At 32.8% G+C, this 26509-nt stretch overlaps 1 protein-coding gene across 1 annotated transcript in view; it reads left to right on the top strand.

Annotated features, from left to right (window-relative positions):
• Window positions 1-26509, top strand: part of LOC127710028 (katanin-interacting protein-like) — a 61461-nt gene that overhangs the window by 18626 nt on the left and 16326 nt on the right. Inside the window, exons 16-25 of the mRNA XM_052215749.1 lie at window positions 15861-15981; window positions 16873-17109; window positions 17891-17955; window positions 18600-18744; window positions 22698-22744; window positions 23012-23170; window positions 23500-23611; window positions 24648-24792; window positions 25042-25239; window positions 25813-25950. Coding sequence (XP_052071709.1) covers window positions 15861-15981; window positions 16873-17109; window positions 17891-17955; window positions 18600-18744; window positions 22698-22744; window positions 23012-23170; window positions 23500-23611; window positions 24648-24792; window positions 25042-25239; window positions 25813-25950 — 1367 coding nt within the window. The remainder of the gene's footprint in view (window positions 1-15860; window positions 15982-16872; window positions 17110-17890; window positions 17956-18599; window positions 18745-22697; window positions 22745-23011; window positions 23171-23499; window positions 23612-24647; window positions 24793-25041; window positions 25240-25812; window positions 25951-26509) is intronic.

The raw sequence follows: 26509 nt of genomic DNA on the forward strand, positions 1-26509 counted from the left end.
TGTAGAGAAATTCATTTGTCCCCAAAATTCTGTGAGTGATCCTGTATTGCAGCTTCTGTAATTTTGAATTTTTAGTTATGTAAAATGGCATTCTATACACTTTATTCCAGATAATATTATGTCTATTTAAGATTGAGGACCACTTTTCCTGTGATGTGATATTTGTTGTCCCCCGTGTAACGCGTTGCGGGTGACATGTAAACACCGGTTGTCAGTCCCGTCTTGTTAGCGCTCTCACGGGTACAATTCTTACCAGATTTTTATAAAACTTATACTATAAGTTTATCTCAGCAATATCTCGGACAAGTTCTATCATGGTTGCCGATCAACTTTTTTTAAAAGAGTTATGCCTATGGAATGATTAAATTTATGGAAAATGGCCTCGTAAGTGCTCTCACAGGTACAATTCTTGCCAGATTTTATAAAACTTATACTATAGGCTAATATCAGCAATATCTTGGACAAGTTCTGTCATGGTGGCCAATAGACTTTTTTAAAAGAGTTATGACCCTTGGAAATATTAAATTTATGGAAAATGGCCTCGTTAGCGCTCTCACGGGTAGAATTCTTGCCAGATTTTTATAAAACTTATACTATAGGATAATATCAGCAATATCTCGAACAAGTTCTATCATGGTGGCTGATTGACTTTTTTTAAAAGAGTTATGCCCCTTGGAAATATAAAATATGTGCAACACGGGGGACATTGGAACTCTGTACTTTTATTGTTTCATCTTTTAAAACATTGTACATGTCTTTTGATCCTTTTGTAGATTTTAGAAATATTGTAATAGTAATTGTGTTAATTGGCCCATAAAGCTTAAAAATTTGATTACATTTATTATGAAGACTTTTCATATAAAAATTAACTGCAGAAATTACGCCCTGGTATACAAAAAAGTTGGTATCAATATTATATGTTTTTTGAAATTCTTGCCAGTTCATTAAATGTCCATCATTATCAATTAAATTATTAATTAGCCAGACTCTTTTTTCAGTCCATGTTTTGTACAGAGGGGATTGATAACCATCTAATTTTTTTTATTATTCAAAATATTAGATGTGATAAAGTCATATTCGTTCTTTACAGCTACTTTGGAGTTCTGTCCAACATGTCCAAGCATTAAAAACCTCTTGCTAAAAGGGATTTTTCACATGTGTTCTTTGACCTACATAGAGCACTTCATTTAATTTTATTTTTTCTGAATATGTCAGTAACTTACAATAATTATTATATGTATCCTTGTGTCCTCATATGGACCTCATACAAAGGATACAATTTTTATAGTATTTTTGTCAATACGCAGGAAATTCATTTGAATGGTTGATAGATTGTGTCACAAAGTTTTAGGTTTTTAGATTTCTATTTTTGGATATTTTAAAAATAACTGTGCCAGTTGTTCCCAAGGCTTGAGAAATCAACTGTACATTTGGTCCAGTAAACCATTCTTTTTAACTTGCCCAGACTCTTTTTTACAGTACATTTACACATATGATTTGGACAAAATTAAAAATTTTACTGGTCATTTGGTCTGCATATCACTTAACTGGACCAAACCAATTTTTACTGGCATTTGCCCAATGTCTGGCGACCTTGGGAATGACTGCTGTGCAATATAACTTTTCTGTCTGCCATTTTGAGTTTACCTTTTACAATATAGTTGAACACATCACTTTTTTCTGAGTGAATCAAATTAGTTAGAATATACATAATAAATATTACTAGATATTTCATGTAAAACAACAGATTTTTTTCAATCTGTTTCAGTTGTATATGAAACTGACTTTCAGAAATGTTACATGAAAAATAAGAATTGTATACAGTTTTTCCTGATTTTAGAAATTTTGGACTGTGTACAAATTTTCTTTTTATTAAACACAACCTTAATTTCTGATGTATTATGTTGCAATTTGCTATAAGTACTCAGTTATTTGTGATGTCAGAAATTTAACTTCATGGTTATAAAATTTTAAATGTGGCTTATTCTCAAACATTTTCGCCACTCCCAAACATGTTTGCCAGTGTACAGACATGTGTGAGAAAACATTTCCAATTTTTTATGAGATTTCTAAGGATGTCAATATTCTTCGCTAAAATGTGTCTAATTTTATTTGATTCCCATATATGTATGTGCATTTGAAGTTGCAGAAAAATAGTTACAGGTTCAGTTTAAGATATTGCTTAAATGTATATAATATTAGTTACACAGTGTGCTAGTGATCTAATACAATATTTACGGGGTCAGTAAATTCTATATGGGGTGAGAACTTTTAACCAATGATATTCCTAGAAATGTATAGGAGGTAAGATAATATTACATCCAGTGATTGTACAAGCGTTCTGTGTTAAATTCAGCAAGGATATTAAAATGTTGCTGCATGAATGCAAAAATATGTCAATGACAATTTGACTGTCCAAGAACTAGCTTTAAAACAATTGAGGACTAATGGATAGAGTTTAAGTCCCTTGAAAGCAATCATATAATGATTTAGGGTATTTACACATATGAGACAGTCAACTCACAATAAAAAAGATCTAAAAAGATGATCTCTTTGTCATGTATTAGTGTAAACCTGGAGGTATATGTCTTATGTCCATTTATTCTACATCCTACATCAAACTTCATTAAAGGCTATTCAGTAATAGAAAAGTGGCTGTTCCATATGTCAAGCTCTTAGATATTCCTTAATCTAGACAAGAATAGAAGTTGTTTTACTATCTGCACTAAAGTACAGTTGCATAGTGAATTAGATTAAGAGTTTTTAAAACATTTTGCAAAAGTTATACAATGAAAAGTTGTTTGAGAATTTTGAAAAGAAAGTATGCCTATGTCTGTAAATGTTGATAATATTGCTTACTGGTTGACTTTTCATAAGATTTGTCTGATAGAAAAACAAGGGACACAAGGAACAAAAAAGAAAACAATAGGCACTCTGATAATGGACTTTCTGGACCAGTGTGATAGACCATTGATAATCTCTGTTAAATTTATTCACAATTTTATACCCACATCTCATTTTATTCATATACAATAATTGATAATGCTGAGGTGAGTCCTAAAATAATACACACTTGGAAAATATCTTCTATGAATAAGCTGGAGTATACATTATTGGCTTAAATTCTAGCTAAAGCATTAGTATATAAACAGTGATAAAATGTGGAGTCAATCAAAGTCTTACTCAAAGGAAGGTAAAGTGAAACCAATCAAGGGCAGGCAATTCAAATTTGCAAGATTTATAAAAACCAGTATTGTGAATACTATTATCCTGTTGATCTGATCCTACATTATAGTTGTTAAGTTTTCTTTATTATGAAAGTTTCCAAGATATTGTTAAACAGTGGGTCAACATTATTTAGTGTATTGAATTATTATAAGGTATACATATTTGTCTTTAACATGTTTAAAGGTTTATCTAACCTCAATCTCATTTTCATGGTTCATTGGTCAACTTTCAAGTATTCAAGATAAGGTCATTCTTGGTGAGCCTGGTGATTTAAGTTGATGAACTAGGTCATAGTGATTCTACATTCCTACTTTGACAGAAGCTTTTTTTATGATCAAAAGACAGTATCCAGAGAAAAACTTTAAAACTTTTTTAAAATGTTTCTGTATTTTACTGAAAAAAAGTAATTAGTTTTGTCTCGCTTCAATATTTTCCGGCATTGGCGGTGGGGATGTCAACAAAAGAGTAGAATGTGATTTGGTAAGTTTAAAGGGAACCACTTGTGCCAGGTCAAACATAGTTTAAATGCAGTTGCATAAACATTGGCATATCTTATTCCATGGAGATTATTCATAGTTAACATGTTTTAGTTTGTAATAGGTCAGTTGAACAATGGTAGGTCAATTATATTTGGTATGCAGTTGTTTAAGCATTGCTACAGCTCATTTCCATTGGGATTATTTGACCCCTCAGTCATGGTCTATTGACCCTGAAACTTATGCATTGTTTGCATGTTAACATTTGTGACTTAAGTCAATATTTTTGGGATGCAGTTGTATTAACATGGCATTTCTCAATCCCACTGAGGTTATATGGCCCTACCCTTCAGTCATGGTTCATTGACTTTGAATGGTAAGCATAGTTTACATATTTAAGTTTTGCCATTTTAATTCCAACATTTGCAGTATACTTACTACATGTATCATGATTACACAAAGGCAAAACATAGCTCAGATACAAGTGTTAGATCAACAATAATTGGTGTTAAGAAAGATTGTAAGGTGTACATGTGTATCTGAATGAATTCATTCAACCTTGTCCACATTTTCATTGTTTGACAGTCAAAGTAAGGATTTTATGTTTAAGTAGTAAGTTCACTACACTGGATATTAAAATGCTTATAAGTTGAACATGTATGCTTGACAGGTTTCATGGTTCATTGATTAACATTAACTGTTTGTGGTTACAACAGATTCTGTATAGATAAGTTATATTGAAGTCAATTACATTTTTTGTATATTTTCATTATAAAGTGCTTATGTTTGTCTGACAGGGTTCTGACCTTGACCTCACATTCATGGTTCATTGATAATGTTGAGTTTCTGTGATATCTGTAGTAAGACTTTGCTCAGTAAATTTAGTTAATGTTTAAGATGGAAATACTGTTTTCATGGGACTCTTTTAGTGTGGTGTTTACACTTTAAGTGTTGTTTCAACTGAAGAAGCACCATTTTTACAGGTCATACAAATTTCTTGGAGCCCCTTGTTTTTATATGCCAAATATAAACATTTTAAATTGAAGAAATTTGCCAATAATCTAATTAATTAAATGTTAAATTCAGGTTGGGGTTCAAAGATTAATAAATCTGCATTGATAAAGACCAATTTAAGTTGTCAAAAGTTATAGTCTATATTTTTAAATTCATATCTTATGGTTGATTGGTCAATGACTTATACATGTTATCTGATACCACAATATAAATTAATATTATTTGAAAGGTAATATAGGTGTTACTATACAAATGTACATGGTTGAAGATTAGAAAGTTTTTAAATAATTTCCATTTAAAGAAATTTGTTTTAATCACGATGCCTCCTTATATTTAAAAATAAACAAATTTCTTTAAGATTTTAATCAATACATGTACATTTTCCCCATATCAGTGCAATGTTTAAGATTAATATGTGCTGTAATATAGATATGATATAGTTGAAAGTTGACAGTTAACTCTCTAAGTTGTTACGCATGATAAGGTTGTAGTGAAAACAGTGACATTAAATTTTCTTAATGGCTTTTTGTGTACATTTACCGTGCTAGTATAAATGTATTGATTGATTGAGAGCTTAGTTACGTGATGGAAATTAAGGATTACATCTTGTGAGAAACTATTTATAGTTAATTACACTGATTAGTCTGAGGCTGAAGAATAGATATTCAAAGGAATAACAAACGTCAAAATGACATGTGATGGTGGTCAGAACTAAATCTGTGTGTTTCTCCGAGGTTTGAATTCAGAGTACAATTCAATATGTCAAAAGTAGTTCTATCTTGGTGAAATGTTATTATGTCTCTAGGACCAGGTTGGTGGTTCTCAAAACCTTCAACACCGAGGGGAACTCCAACTCCCCGAACACCAAGGGCAACTCCAACTTTTCAAACACAGAGGGCAACTCCAACTTTCCAAACTCCAAGAGGCACTCCAACATTCCAAATACCGAGGGACACTCTTGCAACTCAAACATTGAGGGGAAATCTTGCAACTCAACAGAAAACTGGTATCAAATATGCAGTGTCACAACAAAGAGGACCTGTTCATCTACCAGGATTGGTTGAGAAACCAGCACAAAGGCAAATACCTATACCACAACCATCAGTGGTGTCACCAAGGAAACGTAAAACTTGGCAAACTAGTGAAGCAGAGTGCTCTTATCCAAGATTAAACGGACAAGATGGTGTCTCCAAACTTCATAGATACTCTGATTCTAAGATAAATTATTTGGGTAATCAAGATACAAGGTCATCAGCTCCTAGTGACTTTGTTCAGAGGTCATCTAAACCTGTTTCCTTGTGTTCAAATCAAAATGTGTCGCTAAGTTATTCAAGGAGAAAACAATGGGATAACAATAAGAATGTAAACTTGAGATTAGCATCAGAATATGACCAGAAAGATTTAACAGCATCTGAAGCATCACATGTGGATACTTTTATAGTGGCATCTGTACATTTCAGTGGACATCCACCACCGCAGCCAAAGTATTCTCAGCCACAATCTTTCTATCCTCAAGTATTTGCCAACAAAAATCAAAAAAATCTTATTGATTCTAAATTTAATAATCCACAGTTGATTTATCGACAAAGTGTAAGATATCCAGGTAATTCAAATAACAGAATTATATATGACAACCGTGAGGATTCTAATCCAGTATATCCCCAGCATTTACATATGAATCAGTTTTCACACCGACAGAAAAAGATGGAATTTTTACCACAGATACAAACAAACTATAACACGACCAGTGATGTGATACTAAATGTTTCTCCCAGGAGAAGGAATTGGTCATCTCCAATAACATATTATGATAATCCTACCGTGTTCTGGGTCAATATGGGCAGTGAATCAGGTATATCTTAGCAATAACGTATTAGGATAATCCTACCGTGTTCTAGGTCAATATGGGTAGTGAATCAGATATATTTTAGCAATAACATATTATGATAATCCTACCGTGTTCAAGGTCAATATGGGCAGTGAATCAGGTATATCTTAGCAATAACATATAATGATAATCCTACCGTGTTCAATGTCAATATGGGCAGTGAATCAGGTATATCTTAGCAATAACATATAATGATAATCCTACCGTGTTCAAGGTCAATATGGGCAGTGAATCAGGTATATCTTAGCAATAACATATTATGATAATCCTACCGTGTTCAAGGTCAATATGGGCAGTGAATCAGGTATAACTTAGCAATAACATATTATGATAATCCTACCGTGTTCAAGGTCAATATGGGCAGTGAATCAGGTATATCTTAGCAATAACATATGATAATCCTACCGTGTTCAAGGTCAATATGGGCAGTGAATCAGGTATAACTTAGCAATAACATATTATGATAATCCTACCGTGTTCAAGGTCAATATGGGCAGTGAATCAGGTATATCTTAGCAATAACATATTATGATAATCCTACCGTGTTCAAGGTCAATATGGGCAGTGAATCAGGTATATCTTAGCAATAACATATTATGATAATCCTACCGTGTTCAAGGTCAATATGGGCAGTGAATCAGGTATATCTTAGCAATAACATATTATGATAATCCTACCGTGTTCAAGGTCAATATGGGCAGTGAATCAGGTATATCTTAGCAATAACATATTATGATAATCCTACCCTGTTCAAGGTCAATATGGGCAGTGAATCAGGTATATCTAATTAGCAATAACATATTATGATAATCCTACCGTGTTCAAGGTCAATATGGGCAGTGAATCAGGTATATCTAATTAGCAATAACATATTATGATAATCCTACCGTGTTCAATGTCAATATGGGCAGTGAATCAGGTATATCTAATTAGCAATAACATATTATGATAATCCTACCGTGTTCAATGTCAATATGGGCAGTGAATCAGGTATATCTAATTAGCAATAACATATTATGATAATCCTACCGTGTTCAATGTCAATATGGGCAGTGAATCAGGTATATCTAATTAGCAATAACATATTATGATAATCCTACCGTGTTCAATGTCAATATGGGCAGTGAATCAGGTATATCTAATTAGCAATAACATATTATGATAATCCTACCGTGTTCAATGTCAATATGGGCAGTGAATCAGGTATATCTAATTAGCAATAACATATTATGATAATCCTACCGTGTTCAATGTCAATATGGGCAGTGAATCAGGTATATCTAATTAGCAATAACATATTATGATAATCCTACCGTGTTCAAGGTCAATATGGGCAGTGAATCAGGTATATCTAATTAGCAATAACATATTATGATAATCCTACCGTGTTCAAGGTCAATATGGGCAGTGAATCAGGTATATCTAATTAGCAATAACATATTATGATAATCCTACCGTGTTCAAGGTCAATATGGGCAGTGAATCAGGTATATCTAATTAGCAATAACATATTATGATAATCCTACCGTGTTCAAGGTCAATATGGGCAGTGAATCAGGTATATCTAATTAGCAATAACATATTATGATAATCCTACCGTGTTCTGGGTCAATATGGGCAGTGAATCAGGTATATCTAATTAGCAATAACATATTATGATAATCCTACCGTGTTCTGGGTCAATATGGGCAGTGAATCAGGTATATCTAATTAGCAATAACATATTATGATAATCCTACCGTGTTCTGGGTCAATATGGGCAGTGAATCAGGTATATCTAATTAGCAATAACATATTATGATAATCCTACCGTGTTCTGGGTCAATATGGGCAGTGAATCAGGTATATCTAATTAGCAATAACATATTATGATAATCCTACCGTGTTCAAGGTCAATATGGGCAGTGAATCAGGTATATCTAATTAGCAATAACATATTATGATAATCCTACCGTGTTCTGGGTCAATATGGGCAGTGAATCAGGTATATCTAATTAGCAATAACATATTATGATAATCCTACCGTGTTCAATGTCAATATGGGCAGTGAATCAGGTATATCTAATTAGCAATAACATATTATTATGATAATCCTACCGTGTTCTGGGTCAATATGGGCAGTGAATCAGGTATATCTAATTAGCAATAACATATTATGATAATCCTACCGTGTTCTGGGTCAATATGGGCAGTGAATCAGGTATATCTAATTAGCAATAACATATTATGATAATCCTACCGTGTTCAATGTCAATATGGGCAGTGAATCAGGTATATCTAATTAGCAATAACATATTATGATAATCCTACCGTGTTCAAGGTCAATATGGGCAGTGAATCAGGTATATCTAATTAGCAATAACATATTATGATAATCCTACCGTGTTCAAGGTCAATATGGGCAGTGAATCAGGTATATCTAATTAGCAATAACATATTATGATAATCCTACCGTGTTCAAGGTCAATATGGGCAGTGAATCAGGTATATCTAATTAGCAATAACATATTATGATAATCCTACCGTGTTCTGGGTCAATATGGGCAGTGAATCAGGTATATCTAATTAGCAATAACATATTATGATAATCCTACCGTGTTCAATGTCAATATGGGCAGTGAATCAGGTATATCTAATTAGCAATAACATATTATGATAATCCTACCGTGTTCTGGGTCAATATGGGCAGTGAATCAGGTATATCTAATTAGCAATAACATATTATGATAATCCTACCGTGTTCTGGGTCAATATGGGCAGTGAATCAGGTATATCTAATTAGCAATAACATATTATGATAATCCTACCGTGTTCAATGTCAATATGGGCAGTGAATCAGGTATATCTAATTAGCAATAACATATTATGATAATCCTACCGTGTTCAATGTCAATATGGGCAGTGAATCAGGTATATCTAATTAGCAATAACATATTATGATAATCCTACCGTGTTCAATGTCAATATGGGCAGTGAATCAGGTATATCTAATTAGCAATAACATATTATGATAATCCTACCGTGTTCAATGTCAATATGGGCAGTGAATCAGGTATATCTAATTAGCAATAACATATTATGATAATCCTACCGTGTTCAAGGTCAATATGGGCAGTGAATCAGGTATATCTAATTAGCAATAACATATTATGATAATCCTACCGTGTTCAAGGTCAATATGGGCAGTGAATCAGGTATATCTAATTAGCAATAACATATTATGATAATCCTACCGTGTTCAAGGTCAATATGGGCAGTGAATCAGGTATATCTAATTAGCAATAACATATTATGATAATCCTACCGTGTTCAAGGTCAATATGGGCAGTGAATCAGGTATATCTAATTAGCAATAACATATTATGATAATCCTACCGTGTTCAAGGTCAATATGGGCAGTGAATCAGGTATATCTAATTAGCAATAACATATTATGATAATCCTACCCTGTTCTGGGTCAATATGGGCAGTGAATCAGGTATATCTTAGCAATAACATATTATGATAATCCTACCGTGTTCTGGGTCAATATGGGCAGTGAATCAGGTATATCTTAGCAATAACATATTATGATAATCCTACCATGTTCTGGGTCAATATGGGCAGTGAATCAGGTATATCTAATTAGCAATAACATATTATGATAATCCTACCCTGTTCTGGGTCAATATGGGCAGTGAATCAGGTATATCTTAGCAATAACATATTATGATAATCCTACCGTGTTCTGGGTCAATATGGGCAGTGAATCAGGTATATCTTAGCAATAACATATTATGATAATCCTACCGTGTTCAAGGTCAATATGGGCAGTGAATCAGGTATATCTAATTAGCAATAACATATTATGATAATCCTACCGTGTTCAAGGTCAATATGGGCAGTGAATCAGGTATATCTAATTAGCAATAACATATTATGATAATCCTACCCTGTTCTGGGTCAATATGGGCAGTGAATCAGGTATATCTTAGCAATAACATATTATGATAATCCTACCGTGTTCTGGGTCAATATGGGCAGTGAATCAGGTATATCTTAGCAATAACATATTATGATAATCCTACCATGTTCTGGGTCAATATGGGCAGTGAATCAGGTATATCTTAGCAATAACATATTATGATAATCCTACCGTGTTCTGGGTCAATATGGGCAGTGAATCAGGTATATCTTAGCAATAACATATTATGATAATCCTACCATGTTCTGGGTCAATATGGGCAGTGAATTGGGTATTGATTACTCAATTTTCAATTTTTTTATTTTTTTTTAACAAATTATAGCGATTAAAACATTCATAATATAAATATAACAGGGATAGCAGATGAAAAACCTACATACAACCAAACTGTTTAAGATAGTGCTCAGTGAATCTCAGTGAATCGCACAAAGACATAGAATAACATGAGGCAGATAACCCGACTTTATTAAAATGTGTAGTGATTCAAAATAGTTTCAATGTATAAACCACTATAAGACAAACTTTGAATTGATACAGGGCAAATGAATAGAAAAAAAAAGCAAGTGTATAAATGAGAACTTAGTTTCTTAAATAATTTTACTGTATTTTTCAGTATTGATTCAAAAACAACTTCCTTTGCCATGTTCATCATACTCTGCTAATTAATAAAGTTTGAGTTAACAAAGTATATCACCCACAAAATTCAAAAATAAACTTTTTTGAACTAAAAAATTTTTTTTTATACTTCTTAATAATCAAGTAAAACAAACTATTATTAAGATTAATTACAGAATTTTTCTGCAACCCCTATTGAAGAAATAAATAAAAATCATGTGCAACTCATTGAACAGGTTATATACATATATATATATGTGCTCCACATAATTCTACTTATCTATGGCAGAATTTCCTTATGTGCATTGACAGGTTTTCCATCAACTCTTATGAAAAATAAATCCCATTTGAATATTAAAGATTAACCCCCAATTGAAACGTGGTAATGCATATCTAAAGAGTATTTTTATATCACAACCCTTTAAGGACACTGTAAAAATGCCCCTTTCGTAATATGATTATCTCTGTGGAAAGAACCTGTTCATAAATGGTACATACAGGTTGATATCTCTTGAGACTTCTCTTGTGTGTTCTAATATAATACCTTTTTATAACTACATGTAACTACCAGTCTTTTTGTGTTATACGAAAATAAAGTTACAGGTATAGAAAAAATAAACAGGATATAAATTTGATTTTAATTTCACTTATAAGTTTATAATGTGAATACACCTTAAAAGATTGTTCTCTTATAACCATTTTGTTAGCACCTTGCTAGATTTAATGATTAGAATGGAGTTATTATACCATAAAGTACAATGAATGTAACAAAGTGACATACAGAACAATAGACATTCACCTTTAAGTCTGATACAGATCGTACCTTCATAGGTCTCATATACACTTAAAATACATTATATAAATCTATAGTTATATTTGGTGCTAAACAAAAATGCAAATACCAACTGTTTCAATGACAAGTTGAACAAAATGCTTAACATGCGATAGGCTTCATATAAAACATAAATAGTTGGTGTTTTGATAAAATTTATACTGAATGTTTACCAAGGCTTTTAAAAGACTTTGATAGCTTTATCACACATTACACATTGATTTAGTTAGTCAATAAGAAATCTATATAAATCTATATAGATTTTACAGGGATACTTTTTATGTATGGCCTTAGTTCAGTTTTATTTTCTATGGATGAATGGAGTATTTGGTATAGATTCTTTTGTTAAAGTTTTTTTAACTTTATCTACATAAAACTTATCTGGATATGAAGTATTAGCACAATAAAAGATGATAGTGTATAACTGGATTTACATGTGAAGGATGATTTCAATAATAATGTACAGATGATGATATAAATATGTACAAGAAGAAGATAGTATTAAAGGCCACACATATCACCAATTATGAGGGTAAGATTGGGATTCAATGTCTTCTTCTTAAAACTGTATTACCTGGTAGTTCACAAAAACAGTGTTAAAAGATGTACATAGTCTTTACATCCTTAGTCTTTTAGTGGATAGTTCTCTCATTTGTAATGATATTAGTATCGATGTGCGACATAAAATGTATGCAGTCATCATTTTTGTATATTTTATCAATTAACCAGGATTGCAGTCTGAAATGAAGAGTTTTTGTTCTGAACTGTACACAATATTACTTGACCTGTCTGGAAAAGTCTATTTACTTTTTGGAAGTTGATTTTTTAAACATATGTTTTAACTGCATTGAATAAATGGAATGTCATTGCTTTTATATCTCTCATCAATTGACATTAAGTCTTATAATTAGAGGCAGCTAAATGAGTAAATGACGCATTATCCAACATAAGGCTACATATAAAATCCCAGAAGGGTTGAAACATATGGGTCAATATCCCTAATGTGCCTCGAAATGAGAAACTCAAAAGTTGTGTGTAAACAAAAAATCTCTGTGTAGTGATATTGGACATGTTTCTATTTTTTACAAATGACTGAGCTTAACCATTTGTGGTGATTAGGAAAGTAGAGGAATATAGAATAAATGTGTAAAAACTATGGAGCTATTAAATGTGTTCAAAGTATTAAATTTTCAAAGAACTTATTGTGTTAAAAAAGGGATTTTTTACCACAAGGAGCCGCATCACGAAAGGATGTTCGGGGTATGCTAATTTACAGAAAAAGTAATCTCACTTCGTACAAAATTTAACCACATATGTGAAAATGTCACAGCTTCGAAACGAGCTATCATACATATCCAAGTTAACGATATGGACTGAGCTACAGGAAAAAACGTTACCATTACCGCCTATGGAAAAACAATTAAAGATATTGACCCATTTGTGTCAATGTCCAATTAACACTTTCCTACATGTTTTGAAAGGCATATAAAACAACTGTGGCTTGGAGCCATACAAATTATTTTACCATTAAAATAAGATTTGGGTAAATATTAGAATGATTGTAAATTTTACTGTCAGATAAGGGTATTAATTTTGGGTGTCTTACCCTCCATTCTAGGGTTAGTTTACAGTGATGTCTTACCCTCCATTCTAGGGTTAGTTTACAGTTATGTCTTACCCTCCATTCTAGGGTTACTTTACAGTGATGTCTTACCCTCCATTCTAGGGTTACTTTACAGTTATATCTTACCCTCCATTCTAGGGTTACTTTACAGTTATGTCTTACCCTCCATTCTAGGGTTAGTTTACAGTGATGTCTTACCCTCCATTCTAGGGTTACTTTACAGTGATGTCTTACCCTCCATTCTAGGGTTACTTTACAGTGATGTCTTACCCTCCATTCTAGGGTTACTTTACAGTTATATCTTACCCTCCATTCTAGGGTTAGTTTACAGTTATATCTTACCCTCCATTCTAGGGTTAGTTTACAGTGATGTCTTACCCTCCATTCTAGGGTTAGTTTACAGTTATATCTTACCCTCCATTCTAGGGTTAGTTTACAGTTATATCTTACCCTCCATTCTAGGGTTAGTTTACAGTTATATCTTACCCTCCATTCTAGGGTTAGTTTACAGTGATGTCTTACCCTCCATTCTAGGGTTACTTTACAGTTATATCTTACCCTCCATTCTAGGGTTAGTTTACAGTTATATCTTACCCTCCATTCTAGGGTTAGTTTACAGTTATGTCTTACCCTCCATTCTAGGGTTAGTTTACAGTTATGTCTTACCCTCCATTCTAGGGTTAGTTTACAGTGATGTCATTTATATTTTCAACAGAGAATACTAACCTATTTAATGAATGTTTTAGTTCTGTTTCTGTATATCAATTAGGACATTGATGGATAATTCTGTTTGAAATACCTTTATTGATATCAATGAACCTTTAACATCTAGTCTGACTTAAGTTAGAAGACCAGTTAATTAATGAATTATTGATCTAAGTCATTTCTACCAAGTAATTCAACATGTTAATAATAAATAAGTAAAGATATATCAGGTTTTGTCAGACATAAAGATCAATATATCCTTAGCAATGTTAAAAGAAGTTCAATTGAACATAATAAAAGAATTTCCAGCATTTTTATGTGGCTTGGCTTTTTGAGAAAATATAGACCACTGTAATTAGTCTGTAACCATTTCAATCCTGGTCAAAAGCATAGTTCTACTTAACCCCTCATGTGCATATATACTAAACCCTTTGGTGTAATAAACCTTATTCACCACTACTTGAGGGTATATCATGCACATGTCAAAAACATAGTTCTACTTAGCCCCTCATGTGCATATAAACTAAACCCTTTGGCGTAATAAACCTTATTCACCACTACTCGAGAGAATATCATACACCTTTGGCGTAATAAACCTTATTATTATACCCCCGCTTTAAAAAGGGGGGTATACTGTTTTACCTCTGTCTGTCCTTCCGTCAGTCCATCCATCAGTCCATCCATCCGTCCCATGAATATTTTCGTCGCATTTTTCTCAGGAACTACTTGACAAGGATTTCTGAAATTTGGTTTCAGGGTTTATATAAGTAAGTTACACCGTGTGATGCATTTTCAGATTCATCACTCAACAACTTCCTGTTTACTGAACACTTGTATTATTTTACACATGATAGCATAGTTGAAAATTTTCGTCACATTTTTCTCAGGAACTACTTGACAAGGATTTCTGAAATTTGGTTTCAGGGTTTATATAAGTAAGTTACACTGTGTGATGCGTTTTCAGATTCATCACTCAACAACTTCCTGTTTACCGAAATATTTCGGCGGGGGTATCATCAGTGAGCAGAAGCTCACAGTTTTACTTGTTCACCACTATGTGAGGGTATATCATGCACCTTTGGTGTAATAAACCTTATTCACCACTACTCGAGGGTATATCATGCACCTTTTGTGTAATAAACCTTATTCACCACTACTCAAGGGTATATCATGCACCTTTGGTGTAATAAACCTTATTCACCACTACATGAAGGTATATCATGCACCTTTGGTGTAATAAACCTTATTCACCACTACTTGAGGGTATATCATGCACAAGGAAGAAAGCTATATATTGAAGTCATGATCGAAAAGTTAGTTGAACTTAGACACCCCTGCTTTAACAGACCTATAAGGTATGGGTTTTTCTCATTGTTGAAAGCCGCTCAGTGGCCTATAATTGCATACATCCACTTCATTTGAACTCTGGTGAATAGTTGTCATTGCAATCATACCACATCTCCTTACATTCATTCTGTATCTTTAGGTATTGATGTTGTATTTTGTGTTTACAGATGAAAGCAAGCTTCCAGGAAGACATAAAGGGTCCAGGACCCCTAGAAAGTCCAAACGTATGGCTGCCAAGCTGGATGGACATTCATCAACAGAAACTGACTCTAGACAGTTTTCAGATAGGTTAGTATACTCTGGTAAAAAAAAAGGGCATTTTATGATAAAACCTGAATAGGTCTGTTATTCTGTTATGGGCACTGTTAATCTAATGATCATAACTAGAAGGTCATGCTCAAATGGGCCTGTTATGATCTGCTCAGAACTACTGTACATATTGTTTATGATAATTATTAGATATTCATATCTTAAAAGTCATGAAAAATCTGTGTAGATCATTAATGACTTATGGTGATAAGCTTAAGGAAAAGATATGTGATAGATCATCATTTGTAAAATTGTAGAAACATTTCATTAGATATTTATAGTGAAAATTATCAATATTCCAAAGAGACATAAAGTGTTTGAACTGCTTGTACTCTGACTTTTGTACATAAAAGAATCAATTACCGGCATTATTCCTAAAAGTACTATTAAAGGCAGCGGTCTAGTCATTTAATGAGAAAATGTACCAATAGTTGAATGATAATAGTAAGAATTAATTCTGTAAATGTATGTGATGGCATTTATTTCGTTTAATATAAATCATTGAAATCCAATTAGTTAATATCAACAGGTGCTCGTTACAGATATACAGAGATTGTAATGGTCAAACTCTCTGTTGATTACTTATTTAAATTATTGATGATTTCAATTTATTTCTAGGATTTAAGTTTCAATTGTTCTTTTGTTGACAGTATTTCTGACAAATAATCCAGAGCTTTGAGCATTTAGTTTCTTGAGATATAAGATTCCAGCCACTGATTTACATTAGAAGTTGTTATTTGATGTCTTCTAAACCTTGCAAAATATCTATTTTTATATGGGAAGTTCAGTGTCACCGTTAAACAAATATGAAATGGGTGATGAAGAATTTAATAGTGAATATTATCCTAATTGTCGATATGTTTGTCACAGTGCTGATGGGCGGAGGTCTCCACTTGTTCAGAAGGAAGAAATGGTTAGCAGCCAGTCAGCATTGCCATCAGAACCAGTTCATGAGCCTACAACACAATATAGTGCCCCTCCTCAGTCTATCAAGGACCCTCCATCAGACCATATAGCTCCTCTAGACCCTCCGTCTCAACATAGTACTCTATCTCAAAGTGAAGATGACATTCCAATGATACAGAAACTTCAACAACTCAATCACAAGTAAGTAAAAGAAATACCAATGTTTGCTTATTTATTTTACACAACCTTGCAGGGGTCTATAAAAACTCTCATTAATGAATCCTAGATTTACTATTTATAAATTTGAATTTTGTAAAATTTTCAAATTTTAGATTCTTACAAAGGTTGGACTTAGACACTGAATTTGATGATATGTCATAGACTTACAAAATGTACTAAAAGAAGTATTTCTATCCTTCAAATAGTAAACAAATTCAGTTTTAAACATGCTGTCTAATTTTCAGAAGTTGAACATGCCTAATTTTTCTTGACTTGCAGAAATATTCAATTAAGCTACACATGTACCTTGCTGTTTATAATTAGTGATCATTGATGAAAGTGAACACAAGATAGGACAGTTGAAGCATCCCCCATTAGAGGCTTAAAATAGGTTCCAGACAAAGACAGTATATCAACAGCCCAAGGATTGATCTTAACCTATTGTTAAAAAATGATATTAAAATAGAATTCTATTTTATATCAGCTGATGTTCTGTTTATTCTTGATAATGTTTCATACTGGCCCAGACCCCTAGTATTTAAATTCAGCTTCTACAAAAGACAGTTGAAATCCATTTCTTTGAAAGAAAGTCTATTAGCAATAATATTTTGGTGGTTCCATTGATGATTGGATGGTTAGTTTCTGTCAGATTTCAGTACTTATCATGTGTCAGCTTGCTTCCATAATGCTAGTACATTTATTGTACAGAAATATGTGCCTCAAAGAGTAATTTGTCTTCACAGCTTATATTTTTCTTATATAGACAGCAACCAGATCCAAGTAAAAAGAAAGGACCACCATCTTGGTTAAAGAATGAAGATTTATCTGGTAAGGTACTACTCTTAACAAACAAGATTTATCTAAATAAATGAAAATAAATTAATTTCAAATTAATATCTGAATGGGATATAGGAAAGAGACACATGAAACAACATAAAAAAAACTAAGGAAAAGAATAAAAAAGGAGGAGTGCAAAGATGCTGGTCTTTTGTTTCTTTAATGTCAATGTCAAGTCAAGTAAAAGTTAAAATATTTGCAAGCAGCAAAAATTATATCAATGTAAAAGGAGAGAAATTGTACATTCCTTATAGTACAACAAAAAATGAAGTTTAGCTATAAGACATGCACTCTTGAAACCAAGCAGATATTAACATGGAATCATTTGTAAAAGATTAAATAAGACAGTTTAGACTTATTGCACTGAATTTCTATAGAAGTTTCTCAATTTACAATATCCAGCTGATTAAGAAAAATCATATATCTTTAAAAATTTATAAAAAAAAATAGCCAGTCCAACCAAATAGTTTCAGTTTCTAGCTTGTTATTGACAAACAAGTACCTGTTAAAAGTAATAACTGCATGATTAAATATTGCCCTGTGCTGGTTTATATGAGGTTCCATCTTGTGGAAGATGAGAACAGAGAGCCCCTATTGAAAATGATGACCATATGACTTATTTGTTTGTCCAACAGGTCCATTTGAGGGTCCTCCATCCAGTAGACAGGGAACCCCTGTCAATCAAGCACCTGTTAAAAATGACGACCACATGTATCAGACTAAGCAGGATGATATAGACATGCTCATAGATGAGGAATTAGCCATGTGGCCAAAAACTGGGTAAGTCATGTGAGCTGAAAATAGACATGCTCATAGATGAGGAATTAGCCATGTGGCCAAAAACTGGGTAAGTCATGTAAGCTGAGAATAGACATGCTCATAGATGAGGAACTAGCCATGTGGCCAAAAACTGGGTAAGTCATGTGAGCTGAAAATAGACATGCTCATAGATGAGGAATTAGCCATGTGGCCAAAAACTGGGTAAGTCATGTAAGCTGAGAATAGACATGCTCATAGATGAGGAACTAGCCATGTGGCCAAAAAGTGGGTAAGTTATGTAAGCTGAAAATAGAGATGTTCATAGATGAGGAATTAGCCATTTGGCCAAAAACTGGATAAGTCATGTGAGCTGAAAATAGACATGCTCATAGATGAGGAATTAGCCATGTGGCCAAAAACTGAGTAAGTCATGTAAGCTGAGATTAGACATGCTCATAGATGAGGAATTAGCCATGTGGCCAAAAAGTGGGTAAGTTATGTAAGCTGAAAATAGAGATGTTCATAGATGAGGAATTAGCCATGTGGTCAAAAACTGGGTAAGTCATGTGAGCTGAAAATAGACATGCTCATAGATGAGGAATTAGCCATGTGGTCAAAAACTGGGTAAGTCATATCAGCTGAAAATAGAGATGCTCATAGATGAGGAATTAGCCATGTGGCCAAAAACTGGGTAAGTCGTGTAAGCTGAGAATAGACATGCTCATAGATGAGGAATTAGCCATGTGGTCAAAAACTGGGTTAGTCATGTCAGCTGAAAATAGAGATGCTCATAGATGAGGAATTAGCCATGTGGCCAAAAAAAGGGTAAGTCATGTAAGCTGAGAATAGACATGCTCATAGATGAGGAATTAGCCATATGGCCAATAACTGGGTAAGTCATGTAAGCTGAAAATAGAGATGTTATATTGACTCAAAACCATTCAAGTCTTTTGATAATAAACACCAATGTCGCCAAAGGCTTGATTAGTCGTTTATAGATGTTCATAGATGAGGAATTAGCCATGTGGCCAAAAACTGGATAAGTCATGTGAGCTGAAAATAGACATGCTCATAGATGAGGAATTAGCCATGTGGCCAAAAACTGAGTAAGTCATGTAAGCTGAGATTAGACATGCTCATAGATGAGGAATTAGCCATGTGGCCAAAAAGTGGGTAAGTTATGTAAGCTGAAAATAGAGATGTTCATAGATGAGGAATTAGCCATGTGGTCAAAAACTGGGTAAGTCATGTGAGCTGAAAATAGACATGCTCATAGATGAGGAATTAGCCATGTGGTCAAAAACTGGGTAAGTCATGTCAGCTGAAAATAGAGATGCTCATAGATGAGGAATTAGCCATGTGGCCAAAAACTGGGTAAGTCATGTAAGCTGAGAATAGACATGCTCATAGATGAGGAATTAGCCATGTGGTCAAAAACTGGGTTAGTCATGTCAGCTGAAAATAGAGATGCTCATAGATGAGGAATTAGCCATGTGGCCAAAAAAAGGGTTAAGTCATGTAAGCTTAGAATAGACATGCTCATAGATGAGGAATTAGCCATATGGCCAATAACTGGGTAAGTCATGTAAGCTGAAAATAGAGATGTTATATTGACTCAAAACCATTCAAGTCTTTTGATAATAAACACCAATGTCGCCAAAGGCTTGATTAGTCGTTTATAGATGTTCATAGATGAGGAATTAGCCATGTGGCCAAAAACTGGATAAGTCATGTGAGCTGAAAATAGACATGCTCATAGATGAGGAATTAGCCATGTGGCCAAAAACTGAGTAAGTCATGTAAGCTGAGATTAGACATGCTCATAGATGAGGAATTAGCCATGTGGCCAAAAAGTGGGTAAGTTATGTAAGCTGAAAATAGAGATGTTCATAGATGAGGAATTAGCCATGTGGTCAAAAACTGGGTAAGTCATGTGAGCTGAAAATAGACATGCTCATAGATGAGGAATTAGCCATGTGGTCAAAAACTGGGTAAGTCATGTCAGCTGAAAATAGAGATGCTCATAGATGAGGAATTAGCCATGTGGCCAAAAACTGGGTAAGTCATGTAAGCTGAGAATAGACATGCTCATAGATGAGGAATTAGCCATGTGGTCAAAAACTGGGTTAGTCATGTCAGCTGAAAATAGAGATGCTCATAGATGAGGAATTAGCCATGTGGCCAAAAAAAGGGTAAGTCATGTAAGCTGAGAATAGACATGCTCATAGATGAGGAATTAGCCATGTGGCCAATAACTTGGTAAGTCATGTAAGCTGAAAATAGAGATGTTATATTGACTCAAAACCATTCAAGTCTTTTGATAATAAACACCAATGTCGCCAAAGGCTTGATTAGTCGTTGGAAATTATTAGGTTTGATGTTACATGTATGTTAATGTCTAAAAATAACCATACAGCCTCCTTTGCTACACAAAGGTCTTGTCTATGTTGAAATAAAGGTTGAAATCAAAAATATGTTATAGCATAGTTAGGATACTCAGGTAAAATACACACTGTCACATTGATAGTAAAGGTTAAGACTATTCTTATCTTGAAAGATTTACAAATACTGAAGCTTTTCTTATGAATGAATAACTTACTATTCATTAAATAGGATTTGATTCCAATAGATTTGTTCTTCATTGAAGAAAAACAAACTCATTTTTATACGCCCGTTTACGGGACGTATTATGGTATACCGTTGACCGTCCGTCTGTCGTCAACATGTGGGACATTAACTCGAAAAAGCTTTAACCATTATGCATGAAACTTTTGTGAATTGTTTATATCTATTGACGTGAGCTCCCTTTCGTTTTTTATAAATTTCAGATTTACCGTTTCCAAGTTTTGGGGTTTTATTCATTAAAAAAGGGGGGATTTTCCAGTTTTCCGACAATAACTCAAGAATGCTTTCACCAACTTGCAAGAAATTTTGATGAATTCTTTATATCTATTGACATGAGCTCCCTTTTGGATTTTTATAAATTTTAGATTTAACGTTTCCGAGTTACAGGGTTTTATTCATAAAAAAAAGGGGGATTTTCCAGTTTTCGGACAATAACTAAAAAATGATTTCAGCAGTTCTCATGAAACTTTGGTGAATTGTTTATATCTGTTGATGTAAGCTCCCTTTAGAATTTTATAAATTTTAGATTTTACATTTCTGAGTTATGGGGTTTTATTCATTAAAAAAGGGGGGATTTTCCAGTTTTTGGACAATAAATCAAAAATGCTTTCAGCAGTTCTCATGAAACTTTGAATTATTTATAGCTATTGATGTAATCTCCCTATTGATTTTCATAAATTTCAAATATGACATTGAGAAGAAATTGAACTTTATTTGTTTATTGTCTGACAACAGATTTACTAAGTATTGCGCAACAGCACAGTGTATTGCACAACAGCAAGAAATCTTGAATTGAATATAAATTCAATTCATATAACCAATTTTAAGTTCTTTGACTACATTTTTTCAGAAACCTATAATATGTCAAATATTTAATTACAATCCAAATTCAGACCTGTATCAAGCTTAAATTTGTGTCCATTTTTGCCCCAACTGTTCAGGGTTGGACCTCTGCTGGCGTATCCAGCTGTGCTCAGCGAAGCAGTTTATTAGATAGCTTGTACTATTTCTTAGATACATTAGTATAACACTGAATAATTGTGAAATTGTGTATAAATGAGCAAACTGTTGTTGACTGTGGAATGTTTGAATCCATTCTTTTAATTTATTGTTAATCTGGATTTGACCATTCTTTTTAGTAATTAGAAAAAAAACATTTTAACTTCTATTTTGGATGTGAAAAATCATCTCTAGTGGGATTCACATGTTAATTTAAAAATGGTTATATGCAAGGAGTAAAAGACTTACTTATGTCTAATATATAGCAGTATTTTTCCTTTTTAGCACTTATTTAATTCTGACATTGTAAACTATGCATTAAATACTGTTTTATTTTTTTATTTTTACAGAAAATCAGAATTAAAGACCGTGTTTGATGCTGATAAAGTCAAGCCAGGTAGACAAAACATTATTACTAAAAGTTCTGTAAGAAATCAATTTGCATATATAATATATTGCCAATTGAGTGATTCAGGCTCATGATAGCCTCTAGTTGTATATTATAATTAAAGATGTTGAATATTCATTATGTAAAACATGTAATCCAGTTTTATTGCAGTTATAGAAATAATTACTATGAAAAACGTATCTTGTAGTTTTGCTGTAGTTGGGATTTATTACAATTTACATTTAGAAAATACATAAAAAGATTTTTTTTGTTCAGAGCCTAGTAAAGAAGATGGTAAAGCTACACCTATGCAGAAAATTAAGGAAAACCGATCAAAATGGCGGGAAAATCAGAAAAAGAATCTTGAGGAATCATGGGGATCGCTGACAATGTTTGATAGACAACAGAAAGGCAGAATCTCTATGGACTTAGATGGTAATAATCGAATTATAATGTTCTCTGGAACGTTTTTACTTCCTTTAAAAATATTATTCTCAATATTGAATTATGAAAAACATTTGTATTATAATACTAATAGAAATGTTAGATCTTTATGAAATTTATTTGTAATAAGAGTTGATGACTTTAGATGGCATGGTTAACAGCAATAAACATAGCAAATCATTATCTTTTTAAAATTTGTTTATCAAATTCAAGTAGTAAGGATTACACACTTTAATGACTTGCATCATTTTTTTTTACTTCAATATGAACTGTGACTGGCTGTGGACTCTAATTTCGTACAACTGAACTTTCTGTTACAGATGATTCATTAGATGAATATCTGAATCCATCAAAGAAACAGATACCAAAAGAAGCCCCTATCCAGGAAGAAGATGATGATTTAGTGGATTCTATCTTAAATGAAGTTCCTGGGTATGTATTTGGTAGAAGTAGTATTCTTTATTGAAGGAACATATCCTGAAGTAGATTATATGTTAAACTAAGTCACTGGTTTTCGTTATAGATAATTTACACCATTTTGTAATGTTCATCAATGTTTTTGTCTTACTTGTTGAAAATGGCGTATGGTTAGACAAAGATAAAACTTGACATCCATTCGTTTGATTTGTTTGAGCTTTTGATTTTGATGTGTCTGAGCTTTTGATTTTGCCATTTGATTAGGGACTTTCCGTTTTGAATTTTCCTCAGAGTTCAGTATTTTTGTGATTTTACTTTTTACCTAGAGGTTTTTAATGATTTTCCAACATCCTGCTTTTTCATTATTGGTTTATAAAATTGCATTATCATCTATGTATATTATGTTACATGCTAAATATTAGACCTCGTCCGGGCAGTCAAATTTAGGTATTATGTTTTGACTGCAGTCAAATATTGAATTTAATAATCTCATATCTTTATGAAGATATACGTAATTTTATGGTAGATAACTTGCAGTTAAAATACTGCTACATGAACATCCTTATATAATACTTTTTGTCTTGCCTGGGTTTAAGTCATGTTTAAGCAAGACTTTGGTAACTGTGACTGTGGTATTAACAATTTTCAACCTGTATAAACTGAACACCCATCTTAACCAAACATTTTTTTCAGTCCTTAAGGGGTTAAGTGTGGATGGATGTAACTTTATTTTAAATGTTGATTGATCACTTGTTCACTTTAATTGTAAAGCCTGTAAGTGACACCCTGCTGACATTAAGATTAAGAATTGCATGTGATAGATTTTTATTTTTTTTTTTGCATGGAGAGTGTTTTTTTATCTTATTACTTTTTATTTGAAAAGAACCACTCCCTTGGTCAGACTGTAGTAACTGATACTCATATCCTTTCAATACTTGATTTCACATACATTTGTACATGTTTATAAATCTTTTTATTATGAAGTTTTAATCTTGTAAGTATATTTATTGATATTGTATGATCCTTGAATTTCAAGTCATTTACTTTCCAGGGATGAAGATTTCATCATACCAGAACTGCCATATGGTAAAAGCTTGGTTATTGATATCATATCAACCTGGGGTGATAGACATTATGTTGGTCTAACAGGGATCCAGTTGTTTACATCTACAGGGGATGCAGTTACAGTATCAAAGGTAATAATATAGTACTGATTCATCTTGGATAGATAACATTTATGTTGGTGAGACCCAAATCATTCTGATAAATGGGGCAATTGGCATGTACCACCAAAAATCAGAACTAAATTTTCTATCTTTTTTGGTCATAAAACTTGTAAAAAATTGTTATGATCATGCCCCCACTTACCTTAAATCCTTGATCCATGCCTTTATTTTAACTTTCATACATAAAATCAATATATTTATCATTACTTTATATTGTAGATATCAGCAGAACCCTCAGACATTAACATCTTAGATGAGTACAACAAAGATCCACGTGTCATTTCTAATGTCTTAGATGGAGTCAACAGAACCAGAGATGATGTTCATATGTGGTTAGCTCCCTTTACAGAAGGAAAACATAATTATATTAACCTGACTTTTGATAAACCTTGTAAAATAGCTTTAATGAGGATATGGGTAAGAAGCCTTTTTCCCTATACACATTTTCGAATGATATAAAAATTGGTAGTACCTTTTTACTGGAAAAAATATTTAATTGACATTTTAATACAATTAAAGCAAAGGTATCAATAAAAGTCATCCATAAGTATTTTGCTGCTTTCCAATGGTTTTTTTGGAGCAATTTTGTCAAGAATGTTCAGAGCCAAAGATTTAAAAAAAAAACAAAGATATATAGAAGGTGACTACAATAAAAGGACAGCTTCATTTTGTGGAGTATGAATAGTATTTTTATTAAAATTACAAAATCCTATAGGGCACACAGTCTAAAAGGTTTGATTTTTACCAAGTGATAGTCATTTAATCATACCATGCTGATACTGTGTGGAGGTTGATGCACTATTTACAGATATTGGTCATATATTATTCATTTAAATCGAGTGAGAACTTAAGAGGTGTTCCAAACAGGGATTATCATACATTCCTAAAACTAATTTAGTTAGTGCTAAATACATGTCTACAATTGGTCAAATTTATTTGTTCTGCATTTTTCTATTTTCTATGAATTAACTGATATATATTTTTTTACAGAATTACAATAAATCCAGAATACATTCTTATCGTGGTGCCAAATATGTTATTATTACATTAGATAAAAGTGAGATATTTAAAGGAGAGATAGAGAGAGCATGTGGAGGAATAGAAGGAGGGACAGAAGCATTTGGTGATGTAAGTAATACAAATCAGGTAGAGATGTAGTGGAATTAAAAAAAAAGATATGAAACTACTCAGTTTTTAGTTTAAGCTCATCGCTAATATTTTGTAGTATAAATATTTGATAAAAAATATATCTTTTTTAAAACAGCCCAATGTGACATATTGTATTACTTATAGATAGATTGGTTGTAATAAAAATACAACATTTTGACTGTATTCGAGTTTATAACTTATGATGTTGAATCATTTACAAAAAAATGTAAGTCAATCAACAATATTGGGTAATCTCAATGAGAATATAAGTTAAACACTTCATGGTAAGGCTTTTATCACCGTGTTCACATAGAGTGCAGGAGGTTGTCAGTTAAATCCCTGGCTGGGTCGTATCAAACAATTGGTAATTACTGCTTCTCCTCTAGGCACGAAGCATTTAGGAATAAGGAAAAGACTAGTCAGCCCTTGGTATGTGTCTGGGTAGGTGTTCCTGTTCATTGTTACCTTGTAAACTAGCACGTTAAAGATCCAGCTCAGATTGTCGGTCTAGTACAAAGCCTGGTTCATATTACATAAT

Source organism: Mytilus californianus, unplaced genomic scaffold (assembly GCF_021869535.1).
Source record: "Mytilus californianus isolate M0D057914Y unplaced genomic scaffold, xbMytCali1.0.p SCAF_7, whole genome shotgun sequence".
Classification (NCBI taxonomy): Eukaryota; Metazoa; Mollusca; class Bivalvia; order Mytilida; family Mytilidae; genus Mytilus; species Mytilus californianus.